At 37.8% G+C, this 13465-nt stretch overlaps 1 protein-coding gene across 3 annotated transcripts in view; it reads right to left on the bottom strand.

Moving 5' to 3' along the window:
• Positions 1-1914: 1914 nt before the first annotated feature.
• Positions 1915-13465, bottom strand: part of CHODL (chondrolectin) — a 30459-nt gene continuing 18908 nt past the window's right edge. The window contains exons 3-8 of one of the 3 annotated variants that reach the window (XM_065652241.1): positions 13186-13343; positions 9807-9854; positions 9358-9441; positions 6571-6673; positions 4102-4180; positions 2321-2408 (exon numbers count right to left, since the gene is read on the bottom strand). In XM_065652241.1, the coding sequence (XP_065508313.1) occupies positions 2406-2408; positions 4102-4180; positions 6571-6673; positions 9358-9441; positions 9807-9854; positions 13186-13343 (475 nt within the window). In that variant the 3' untranslated portion in view covers positions 2321-2405. Of the gene's footprint in view, positions 2409-3995; positions 4181-6570; positions 6674-9357; positions 9442-9806; positions 9855-13185; positions 13344-13465 lie in introns of those variants that run through there. The other 2 variants (XM_065652233.1, XM_065652224.1) reach the window with 2 other exon arrangements.

Genomic DNA, 13465 nt, shown 5'->3' with positions numbered 1-13465 from the left:
AACAGATCCTTAACATTGTTTAGATTTTACCTGGTACCTAGGAATTACATCCTCTTAAGTGAAGGAAATACTTGGAAGCAAACTATTTCCTTCCCCTAAGGAGGTGGTATGATATGGAAATATTTTGTTCCAATAATCAATATTTCTTTTTACATACAGAATTTGAGTTCATTATAATAAAAACATTACATGACACTTTCCATTCTTCCTTCACACAGAGTTTAAGACTGGTCCGTGCTGATAAATGCCGAGCAATCACCTTCACCCTGTAAGAAAGACATCTGAAGATATTTACATTCTCCTAATTGCTACGTGGAAATTACTTCTGTCACTTCTGCTGCATTAATCAAAATATCAATTGCTACACCTTTACGTGTCCTTTGGAAGCATAACGTATTAAGAAATACTTTTATGTAAATCTTTACTCTCCCGCCTTCCCTATTTTCTTTGAAGAGTTAATCCTTCAAGACCACTAATTAAAAAAAATAAAAAAGCCAAAACCCACCAGGTTTTTACTGCAACTGTTCCCAAGAAAGAAGAATCTCTTGCCCTCAATTGAGTTAAGCAATACTTAAGTCAGGAGAAAGACAATTCTGGTCTTGGTGATCATGCAGGATCATAGTATTTTCCCTCTATTTACAACCCCTACAAGGGAAATTGAAGTTAGTAACTGAGCAAAGAAAGAAGTTGTGACTGACTGGAAAAACTATAGAATATTGTAAGTATGAATAGCAATACTTACCCTGAACTACAGAAGAAGGCTTCTTCAAAGAGGAAGCAAAAACATGGCATAACAGGAACTTCAAGATGCTTCCAGAAGTGCTTCAGCAATAGCATTGCGCAATTAGAGGTATTGAACTTTAAATGCCCTTTTTATTTTTTTTTCCTATACTCAGAAAAATTGATATACATTTGTCTTTAAAATTCAAAGCTGTGGTCAACATCAGGTAGCACAGTGTAGGCAACCCAAAGAGTAAAATGTTTTTGCTTCTGTCCAGCTCTCCCCAACTTTCACCAGCGATAGTTTTGCATCTGTGTTAATGGAAAGCCAATTAGCTTGAATTTGTGCTCTTGAACTCTTGCTGCAACTGCAGCAAAACCCCTTAACGATCTGCTACAGCAGCAGACTGTCACCAACAAATCAGCCAAAGTGCTATTGCTACCACCTCAAGATCTACTCCTGATGACTAGTAAAACCGTTCTCATGGCACAGAAAGCTCTTAAGGAACCAAAGAGAATGGACATTAATGATGTTAATAGTAACTCTAAAAGAAGGCTTTAAATGTATCAAGGTTACCTCTAAATCTGTCTATCAATTAACATAATTAATGCTTTTCTAGCTAATAGTCTGAGTAATGTTGGGATCAATCTATTAGTTCCACTTCCAAGAAAAGCCATTTGTCTTCTCTTTGATCCAACTTTACATTAGTCCTAACAAACTATTAGCTATATTTAAATGATCTTTAATGTCTTTTTTACATAGATTTACTGAAACGAGTAATTTTAATGTTAAACTCTTGCCATTGTGATATTCTTTTTCTTCCTCAGAAAAAGTAAAAATATTTTACTTCAATAACAACTAATGGCTACCTTAGAAGGACACCCATTAATGAGGTATCACTTGCCAAGTGATCTATGCTGACCTTGGACCAATATGTCAAAAAGTTATGGTCATTCCCTGGCAAAGTCGATTCATTATATGACATCAAATGATTTTTATGCATCCTTGAATTTTGCCACATCAGATCAATGTCACAACATGGTGGCTATATCTCTGCTAGTGACCATGTTCGTAAGTAATAAAATAATTTGTGTGCTTGAGGATCAAAACCTGTTAGGTGTACAAATAAGTACTAAACAAGTATTTTGTATCAAACATTTATGCAAAGATAAATAATTGTTACACTGTAAAATTGTCAGTTCCATTTACAGTACATCAACTACGTTACAATGCATGAGAGACTAAAGGAAACAAAGAGGGTTTGTTTAACTACGAACAGTCGTAAAACTGATATACATTGTAGATATTTTCCCATAAAAACTTCAAATGCTCTGTTCATTTCATAGCTCACAACCAGCTAACTTACGTCTCTTAGCAAAATAAACACATACCCTTTATTTAGCATGGCATATTTTGTTACTGAATTAATAATCAAACATTATATAAAAATGATCTGAACATTTGCCTCAAGGGGGAGCTTACAGTTCATTCTTGTAGATCCTTTGCATTTTCAAGCCATTCCAAGCTAATGTTCTTTGACGACATTATAATACATCCTGACTGCAAAATGTTATTTTTGCTTTGTTTTCAGTCAGTAAACCGTTATACCTCCATGCTACTGTCCTTCCTAGGCGTCTTTGAAATCCACAGTGTGGACTGGTTTGGACTGGTTTTTGTTCTTCCTTTACTGAAAAATAAAAATATAAACTATTTTCAGTGCATGTGTGCCTTTGCAGTTCTGATTTAAGTTTGTGATCAGACCAGGTATTTCATCCCCTATTCGAAGGCCATCTTTGTTGCTTTCATAGCATTGGTTCCCCCTCCACAAACGGGTCATGCCCACTCTGCACCAAGCATAGCACTGCAGTTGCAGGTCGAGGTAAGCAACTGTTACCAAAATTACCAGACCAACCTGCTTAACAGCGCTCCTCCCAAGAATTAAAATTACTTGGCCTGATTTCTTTTTGGTTTTTTTTTTGTTTTGTTTTCAGTTCACATTTACCCAATCCACATCTACTCATACAGAATGGTCTTTTCAGAGATGGGTGCGGACCCCATTTGACCAGGGTGGTGGGAGGCTGGGTGCTTCCCTTGTCTGGGGGGACGTATGGGGGGCAGGAGTCCACATGTCCCGGAACCCACGTCCAAGGTGGTCAGGGTGCAGCCCGCCCACCCCGGGGAGCTACTGCAACCCTGCCCACGTGCACCCCAGAACTGCACCCCTGCGACCATGGTACACCAATGGGTGCCAGCATGTACTGGTAGGCCAAAAAGTCTCTTCCCTTCAGGGCTTGACCTAACTTCAAATGAAATAATGGCACATGAATCAGACTCCTAGCAATGAATGACTGGTAGAAAGCTTCCTTAGGCCTAGTTTTCATTCAAAACTGTCAATAGTCGTTTTCGTGTTTGTTTTTATTTTTTTAAATGAAAAAGATAAAACTGGCTCCAAAAGTACTTGCTCTGCAACACTGCGAAAGTTTTCGCTCTGATCTTTACAGGGAGCCCTGAGGTATCCAGCAAGTTGACACCAGTCCTTCCACATAAGTAGCACCTCTGCCATGACTGCCACAACACACCACCTTCCCTCACTTAGTTGGTAGATGACAGTGCACTGAAGTCTACTGAAAAGGCACTTCATGAGCCACTGCAGCTGCGTTTCAATCAAAATGTTTTATTCTCTGGCCAGGATTTTTCCACTGTTTTGTTTCGTTTTCTTTTTTCCAATTAAGTAAAAACCAGAAGAGAAGAAGTGGTTCTACAAAATTCTGCAAGGTGGAAGCCTGAGAGCCAAGATCCCAACAGTCCTATGCATTCAGTTTTATTCCTTCCTTGGTGTGTAAATGCGAGCCTGAGTTGATTTAAAATGTACTCTGAGGGAGCTGGATGGTATAGTAGTTTTTAGTCCCTCCAGACTTACCTCTGAAATCCTACAAAGTAACGCATTATGTACCTGAGCCCATTGGAGTAATTTAAGAGACTCCCAGTGGTTTCAGTGGACTTTAGATCAGGCCACAATGCTATAAACAAAGTAATTGCAATGAATCAAGTAGTTTCAGCACTTCTTTCTTTAAGAAATTGTTTCACTACTTACTTCCAGATTAATACAGCACAGTTAGGCATATTTTATAAATTAATGATGAAATGCTTTGAATGGAGAGTCCTTGCCACACAGCAGGAACAATTTCTAAATACCTTGGATCAGAACTATAGCTGTATAAAATGAGCTTATCTCCAGCGAACCCATGCTGATTTTCAACAGCTATACATCCAGTTCAGGAAATAGGGTTTAGTAAGAGAGGTAAGGAAGACACAAGAAATAGCTTGAGCATATCACTGTTTTGACCATCAAATGCAATCATAGAAACTGAGAAATATACCAGGTTGGAATTTAAACTTTCTGCAAGGCATTCAGATGATAATGGAGATGGGTCTTTGAAGCAGTTTCTCCTTGCTTCCCTGGAAGAAATGAAAGGGAGAGCATCTAAGCATGAATGAGCTGACCATTTCTGCTAGCTACAGGGAAGATGTTTTGCTTTGCCTTATTACTACCCTTTAAGAGCCCAACGCCAGGCAAAATTAGTCATGACCTTTCAAGCTAGGCATGTCCTGGTTGGCCATGGATTGTGGCTTTCAGAGGAAAGGTCACCATGCTGTGGAAGCCTAAAAAAGAATGAGAAGTCAGGTTCATTTGGAAAGCTGGGGATCCCTCCTTCCCCAGAAGGACAGAATCCCTTTCCTAAAGCCCTACAATGTCCACATGATCAGTTCAAGTAATTGCTCTTTTTTTTTTTTTTTTCTAATTTGATTTTTCACCCAGGAAGTGTGAATTTGAGATGGACCAAAATGATTTGCAAGGTAGGTCATATGTGGAAATATAATTGAAACAGCTGGAGAAACATTCTTTTAAAAAACAAAGTTCTGTTTCAACAGATAAAAAAGAAAATACTTCATTTTTGGTGATACCAAAATGAATTTTTGAGAAAATTTGTTTTATTTTCTTTAATTAAAAGCTTTGGTGCAACCCAAAATGAAGGTTCTGAAAAAAAAAAGTTTTCATTCAAATCCATTTCTCCCTAATTTTTGTATATTTTAATCTACCAAACTAATCAGTTAACAGAAAAAGTATAATCTTCCAAGTTGAATTTCCAGTATCTGTGTCATGCAATTTTTAAGTCTTGGAAGTTCAGATGAATTACTTCTGGATGAACTGCTATAGCATCAAAGGCCTGATCAAAGCCCACTGAAGTCAACAATGCTATTTCTATTGATTTCAGTGGGCCATGAATCTCTCATTTTTTCCCCAGGAGTTTTTGAGAGCTAAACCTTTTCTGGGGAGTGAAAGAGATGCCAGAAAATGTATGAACATGTATATCATACTTACCAAGAAATCCAGGTCCATTGTAGTAAGGGTTCCATAGTTAGATTACCTTTATAATTGCTATATGGTTCCTTTAGTACTCTTTTTGCTTTGAGTTTCCAACATTCTACAGCCCCAGCGCTTAGGTTTGGATACAACCTTTCATGACAATGGATTTGCCTGCCATAAGACAGGTTGGAAAGTGCACATTTTCCTTTTCTTTATAGGAAAGTGCATAGCATAATGACACAATCTAGTTTATGATGCAGAGCTAATAATATCTTTTCCTTATGTTCACTTGTTTCAACGAGACATCACTAAGGAGTGCTGCAAACATCAGTGTACACTCGCTCATAGAGCCATTTGTAGACTTGACGTTTGGAGTGTTTTCTCACTTGAAATAAGGTATTTCAGCTATTTTCAGAAAGTGCTAAATAAAACGCATGAAGAAAAAATAAAGACTAAAAGTAAGGAGGAATTTTTTTTTCTAATTTCCTAAAATAGTACTGTCATATTCCTTACTAGTATTCCTGCTCTTCAAGAGGGTTAACAGCTTGTGAATGTGTTTATTACTCTTGTTTTACCAAAATAGTGTTTATCTATAAGACACATTTCAGTTTAAACTTTTCTGGATTACATTAACTTGAGAACGCTTCCTGAATAAAAAACCTGCAGTACGAAAAGCATCCTTGAAAGTTTCAGAAAGATAAGTTCAGAAAAAAAAAAAATTACATGTTGTCATGTCTTGGTAGATCACATTTTGAGAAAGATAAAATGTCCAAGGAATTTTAAAGCATGAATCAAAACATATCCTGTATCACAGACTGAAATGTTTCCTATTTGCATAATAATATGTTTTATGCTACATCTGTGTGCACATGTTTATTTATTTTATGCATCTTCTTTGACAAATACATGATGTACAAAGGACTTGCACTGGTGTGTGGCTAAAAACATGTTTTTGCTTCTTTGTTTTCAATTTGTCTGCTCCAGTGGCCCATCTGTTGCTTGTATGGGACATGCACTGAAACAGCATTAAACAGCTGCTGGCTCCTTAGGTTTATCCTGGGAAAAAAACTACACTTTTGGTCAGAAAATGGGGGGATTCCTTGAGTTAACACTGTATCAGTGAGAACCCCATTATTATGCCCCAAAGCCCAGATGCTGTATAGGTGGTAACCATGATGGAAGAGGTGAAGTTAAAGTGCTGACGGGAGCTCAGTGTAAAAAATGGTCAGCAAAGATATCTTCTTCAGAAACAGGTGAAGTCCTAATCGCAATGCACTTTGGGAGACCTGGAACTATTTCATTGTATTGTGGAAAAACCTAATGGTGAATGTTCAGCTGTAAACTACTTGGATTTTAATAGATGAAGAGATGCTTATTTGCATATTTGAGGACAGATGTAAGCAGTCTTTCAATATTAATAGCTTGCCAATGGAAACATGAATTCTGCATTATAAAACCATTCTGGATTAGAATATTTTACCTTTTATGAAGCATCTGGAAACAGCAAGTCCCAAAAGCCACCAGTATCAACAACAGTAGTGGTATAGTGGGTATTACGACATAAATTAGGTTTGGAATTATACCTATAAAACAAAAAGTTCTCATTAATGTCTTCCATGTTGAAATACTCTTAACCACATGAGTAAACATCTGGAGTAAAATGTCAGAAATATGTTAAGTTACACAAAAGAACATTTACACATTCCTTCTATAGGAAGAGCTTCAAAAAGATGACACAGCAATATCAAGACTAAAATAGTACTTCTTCAGCAGTGCACAAAACACATCTTAAGGACTTACAGTCTGATATTTTCTATGTGTGTCAATGCAAGATTTCCAATTTTATAATAGAAAATTCAAATATTTAAAGATAGTGTATTTCACAGCCTATTATTTTTACAGTCCATATAACCCATCTACTCAGTGGCCCTTACATCTGGGATTCCCAGCCATGCAGGACCACAAGAGGAATAAACCCCGCTCTTGTCTCCCTATTCCCTTTAAAATACAAATTTACACTGTCCTTGGCTAATGTGGAGAGAACTAAATGTGCTCCCCTGCAAGTCCCTAGGCAAAAGGAGTGGGAAATGATAGAAGATGGCACTCTATTATCTGCCCAGAATAGAGCGCAGGGTCTACAACTTCCAGAAAGTGACTGTTTTTCAGTAACCATATGCCCGTTTTATAAAAATATACCTTTATATGTACAAATTGTAGAGACTTTCTTACCTGTTGTCCTCTTTTGAACAAATTTTCACTAGCAAGAATAAATGTGAATGTTCAAGTTTGGTTTGTTTATGAGTTTCAGGTAGAGAGTCTTTGCATTGCTTGTCAAAACAGTATTACCAGTTTCAAAATACAGTTCATCACTATATTCATTCCTCTGGAGTTACGAACAATGGGAACATCAGTTAGGAAAATGGCTCAAATCCAGCCAAGCATGGAAAGGGAACACCAGCTTTTCATAGTCTCATGCGGTAATCCTGTAAAATCCTGAGTTCCTTTTCAGAGATGTTCGAAAGAGTTGTGGTGAACAGAGCCAAACCCAGCTGGCGGTCAGTCACGAGTGGTGTTCCCCAGGGCTCAGTATTGGGGCCAGTTCTGCTTAATCTCTTTATCAGTGATCTGGATGAGGGGATAGAGTGCACCCTTAGTAGTTTGCAGATGACACCAAGTTGGGTGGGAGTGTTGATCTGCTGGAGGGTTGAAAGGCCATACAGAGGGATCTGGACCGGCTGGATCATTGGGCTGAAGCCAATTGTATGAGGTTCAACAAGGCCACTTGGGTCACAACAACCCCAGGCAGTGCTACAGGCTCAGGGAAAAGTGGCTGGAAAGCTGCCTGGCAGAAAGGGATCTGGGGGTGTTGATTGACAGCCAACTGAATATGAGCCATCAGTGTGCCCAGGTGGCCAAAAAGGCCAACAGCATCCTGCTTGTATCAGAAATAGTGTAGCCAGCAGGACTAGAGAAGTGATGGTGCTGCTGCACTCAGCACTGGTGAAGCCCCACCTCAAATCTTGTGTTCAGTTTTGGGCCCTTCACTACAAGAAAGACACTGAGGTGATGGAGAGAGTTCAGAGAAGGGCGACATGGCTAGTAGGGGGTCTGGAGCACAAGTCTGATGAGGAGCAGCTGAGGGAACTGGGGCTGTTTAGCCTGGAGAAAAGGAGGCTGAGGGGAGACCTGATCGCTGTCTGCAACTACCTGAAAGGAGGTTGTAGTATGGAGGGTGTTGGTCTCTTCTCCTGAGTAGGAAGCAATAGGACAAGAAGAAATGGCCTCAAGTTGTGCCAGGGGAGGTTTAGATTGGAGATTATGAAAAAATTCTTCCCGGAAACAATTGTCAGGCGTTGGAACAGGCTGCCCAGGGAAGTGGTGGAGTCACCATCCCTGGAGGTGTTTAAAAGGCATTTAGACAAGATTCTTACGAACGTGGTTTAGTGCTTGAGTTAGGTTATGGTTGGACTCGATGATCCTGAGGGTCTCTTCCAAATGAAATGTTTTAATGATTCTATGAATCCCTTGAATTAAGGCTATGCTACAACTCTTCTTGAACCACAGGACTCTGTTCAGGATATAGATTGCTCAATTAAGGAGCTGGGAGCGCGACAGCAGGCTCCTAGGCTGTAGGTATCCATTTTCAAAATATCAAGTGCCACCTCTGCTATAAATCTCAGCAAAGCATTTAACTCCTCCTAATATGTGATACTCCTTGAAACACAGGGTACATGGGGGAGATATGGCACAGTGCTTATTCTGCATAGAACTTAAAACTTCACTCCCTGTCTGTTTCAGGAGTTATTTGTGCCTTTTTTTTGTGGGCCCCAGCTATTTGATATAGTATAGTGTATACACCACATTTGTTACACTGGCTGGGGAAGAGGTGAGTAGGAGGTACAGAGAGGCAAGGCATGCGGTATCATAGCCCAGAAGGAGGCTCTCCACAGGTGGGTGAACACCAGTGAAATCCTGACAGACTCACCAGGGTCAGAGTTATGGTGCAGATTGCGATGTCTGCTAAACTGTAGGTTTGGACTGAAGTTTGAGGAGACATGCAAATAATTTGTTCCCACAGTTACAAAGAGGACTGACTAAAACTTGTGAAATGTTACTCAAAAGTATTCTTTTTCAGGGCCCTTCCTGGGGAAATAGACTGACAATAATGGAAACTGTTAAAGATTAATTGAACTGAGTCCACTGCTGATATTTTTACCAGAACTGCTAATACTTTTACCAGAACACTCAATTCATATGAACACATTACCTGTTTCAGTAGCAATAACATGATACTGATCTTCTGGTTTGCTTGTGTCATAAGGATTTCCTGCTGGGGCTGTTGGAAAAACACCTGAAAAGGAAAGAGTGAATACAAAGTATGGCCGTTATGTTGTTAAATAAATTAATAGTAATTACATCTTAATATATATTGGAAAAGTGAACTTTTTCAGGATTGATTAAACTGCTAGATATAAGCATTTAAACAGGACTTTATTTCAAAATTAGGATTACATCTGGAACAAGAATTATGAGCAGTGTTATCATGAACCACAGCCATATATTTGTACCCCTTGCTCTCAAAAGGATTCATTTTTCCTGTGTTCTAGTTTTATACTACGGCTGTTAAACTTGAGTGATTTTGGACGTTCTTGTAAGCTATCCTTAGAGTTATGTATTTACCACTGAACCCCAATTTAATATTTTGAAATTTCTTACCGTAATCTGGCTCTGCTCTGTCTCCCAATTCTTTTTCAAAGACGTTATCTGTTAAATCAATATTTGAGATCAATTGTTGAAGAATGAAAAGTGTGCGTAATAAAACAGATGTTTTCATTATTTTGCATGCAGTATACATTCTCCAAAGCTACAATTGCTTAATTCTTCGCCATTTAATCTTTTTAGTAGACTATTTGCAAACTAGTGTCAAATCACTTCTAGTTTGTACTCTTTCTCCTTAGAAAAGGGCTATAGTCTATTCTAGTTCCAATTGTTGGTGGCTTCTGCTAGGTTACTGGCTAAATCACTGAATCCCTTAACTTCCTCTGCTGAATAAAACTCATATTCAAAGTTTTGTTTGTGCAGATGATCCCAAGACAATATAAGAGAGGAAGTGTTCTTGATTAATACTTAAATCTTATTCACATTTTCAAAATAATGCTTACAGAACGTTGGCTATGAAGCAAAACAAAGCAGCACAAGTTTGTGAGGTTGGATGTCAGCTTCATATAGTTCAGTTTTGCAACAGGCAGCCCTAAAATACCAATCATGGGCAGTGGGCCACATCACATCAGGAAGTGAAGTTACCAACAGAAGAATGATAGTATCATATTTCTTGTAATGCATCAGAAACTGGAGAACCACTTCATGGTTCTGAGGTGCCTTGCAGAGGCTTTCAAGTTTACTTGTGGCTATTGTTACAACTAAGTGTTTGCAAAGATTATAGAAATAATTACCTCGTATTGAAAGGATGGGCACAGGAGTAGAATCTGCATGACTGATTGACTACCATGCCTTTATCATAAGATTATATTAATGTAGTGCTATTACCCTGCAGTTCTGAGTCTCCTGATAAACACAAACTGCTGCAAGAAATCAAAGGAGCAATAAAGCCTCCTAGAACAAAGGCAATTATTTCATCTGCTCTGGTTAAAAGTGGTTACATTTGACCATATATAAAGAAAGATACTAAAATACCACAAAGAACTGAGTTCTGGCTCTAGACAGCAGAAGAGGAGATGAGTTTTTAATTTCATTGTACAATCAAACCTACAGGAGTTGGACAGGAACTAAATGTGTTTGCAATTACCAACCTATAATTAAATTTAAGATCACTGAATGATCAATATCATGTAAAGCCAGACTGAACATTGCAACAGTAAATGCTGTCAAGGGAGGTACTATAAAAAGGGGTTAGAAAAATGGAAGCGACTACCAGAAATGTAAATGCTGCTTGAGTAAGACCACCTAATAAGCACTGCCCTGAACATGCTACAATTTTATGCAACTTCAGCATGGTCACCTACAATCTCTGTGTTTCAGTCTGTGACTGGTGTCATACACCATATATTCAAAACAGCCAGGAAAGTTGTGGAAAACAATATACTCAAATAACAAAGTGAAATTCAATATGCATGTGGCACTTTAATAATCATGGTAAAATGGATGGGTTTTGTATTGCAAATGGCTGATGTTGAAGTGATTACAGTGATTTGGTTGAGGGGCAAGGTCATTTGCAAGTCTCACTAGGTTTTAGATAGTAAATGTAATTTTCTTACAAACACTGTGGTACTTTCTTCAGGCAGTGAAAGAAATGTCATATACCTATTTATATACATTTATGCATCTACTCTTCTCCATGTGATAGAAAAATATATCTCTTGAAGAATAGCCTCTTTTCCTAAAGAGCACAATTACAACAGCTTGAAAAGTAAATAGCTACAATTCAACAGTACTGTATTTAGCTGCATAACAATGTCAGTCCCAATAATAATCTACCTACATATTGTTTGCCTTATTATATGTCTTATTATACACTAGTAATTTATTTCTACATAGTGAAAGAAATATAAATTCATTTTCATTGTTACTGTTATCACTTTGTTTTCTGCCAATCCAAAATACTCGGCATTTTTTTCAGTTTGTGAAAGCAATAGGAAAAAAAACCAATTATCACATCACATCTAGAATGGTAAGTTGTTCACTATTACAGAATAATTATTTCACTTATATTTGTTTGTTTTTAAAGATATGAAATATACTTCAGATAAAGTCTTCTTAATCAAACCTGCATTTTCTGACATAAAAATGTTTTTAACAACTTAAAATATTTTTATTATGTTCTCTTATTTCAAAATAATTGTGATCAAATGTAAAAGTAATAAAATTGTATACACCACAGTTCCTTTAATGGCCTGTGTGACCAAAATGATAACAGATCACCATAAGACAGTGAGAGCCACTAATAATTTTAGAAGCAAGAACAGATTTGAAGGATGGGGTTAAAATGTGTGAGTATAACGTGTGGGTATATCAAGGCTTCCAACTATTTAATACCTGTTTGAAATGTTAATTGCCATTAATATCTCCATTAAGATATTAGACAGTGAGAAAGCTGTCTATCCACCAAAACTGGAGGGAAAAAATAGCCTGGATCTGTACAGACAGATGGATCCCTACAAAGAGAGTGATTATTGCTAGATCATGAGCATAGAGAAAGCAGGTAGGAAACTGCAGAATTAGGTAGGTCAAATAGCTGCTATGAGTAGGATTTCATATGTGTTCTTTCAGTTTATTTTTTTGAAAAGCAGACGCATCATTAATTATTTGAAAATAATTCATGCTGAAAAACGTCTGCATCTAATGTAAGTACCAGCAAAGGTAGAAACTGTTACAGGCTCAGCTTGAAGGTTTACTTTTCATGTTCCTTTTCTGTTTGCACAAAGTTCTAGTTTACCGTTCATGTTTCCTCTACTGACATATGCAGAACCTATGTCATGTCTGGAAGTACAGCCAAATTGCTTAAGATCTGGATTTTTCTGTCACCATATGAACTAGCATGCATCTGCTTTTCACATCTATAAATCTACATGCATGAATGCAGGATTTTCTTCCTGCTGCTCTGGGCTTCTCTTTTCTTTCTTTAAGTCAAAACTTTTAGAAACAGACATCACACATAAGTTGGTATAAAATGTCAGAGGTTTGAAAGTGCAACGACATAGTAATTTTTTTAATAGTAGGACCAAGAGATGTCTTGGTCATTCCACTTGACAGCAAGAAGGGAAGTAGTAAACAGCCACTTGAAACACCTTGCAGAGAATAAAATAACTAGTGAATGGGTTAAATCACAGTAACCCTGGGAATACATGACAGTGAAGTTAACCTTGAAAACATTCTTATTGGATACAAATAGGTTTACTTAAGTTACCACTTGATTTGATACATTACATCTCCTGTTAATGTCAGCTCAGAGACTCACACATCAAAGGAATGAGTACCACAAGCCACAAGACATTTGCAGCTTCCTTTACAAAACAAAAGGCAATTGTTTTTCTAAGAAAGTGTCCCACCTGTGAAATATAACTTTAGTTTCACCTACCTGGGCCATACTTGCAGATAAAATTGTGCTTCATGTTGCATCTATCATCATTCCATTGATAAAGGTATGGCCCTCCCAGACCAGGGTTTGCAGTTGGCTGATGATACATCACAACACAGGCTTCACTTCCACAGGAAGGCTCATCTGTGTACCAATTTCTAGTGGCACACATAAAGACAAACTTTAAGATTTTGAAGGTAAGGTTCATAAGGATGTCAAGAAAAGCAGTTCACATGAGTGAAAATATGTCAACCCCAATAGCCCCGCTCCCATTCTCTTC

This window comes from Caloenas nicobarica, chromosome 1 (assembly GCF_036013445.1).
Source record: "Caloenas nicobarica isolate bCalNic1 chromosome 1, bCalNic1.hap1, whole genome shotgun sequence".
NCBI classification, from domain to species: Eukaryota; Metazoa; Chordata; class Aves; order Columbiformes; family Columbidae; genus Caloenas; species Caloenas nicobarica.
This window is presented reverse-complemented; position numbering and strand designations above follow the sequence as displayed.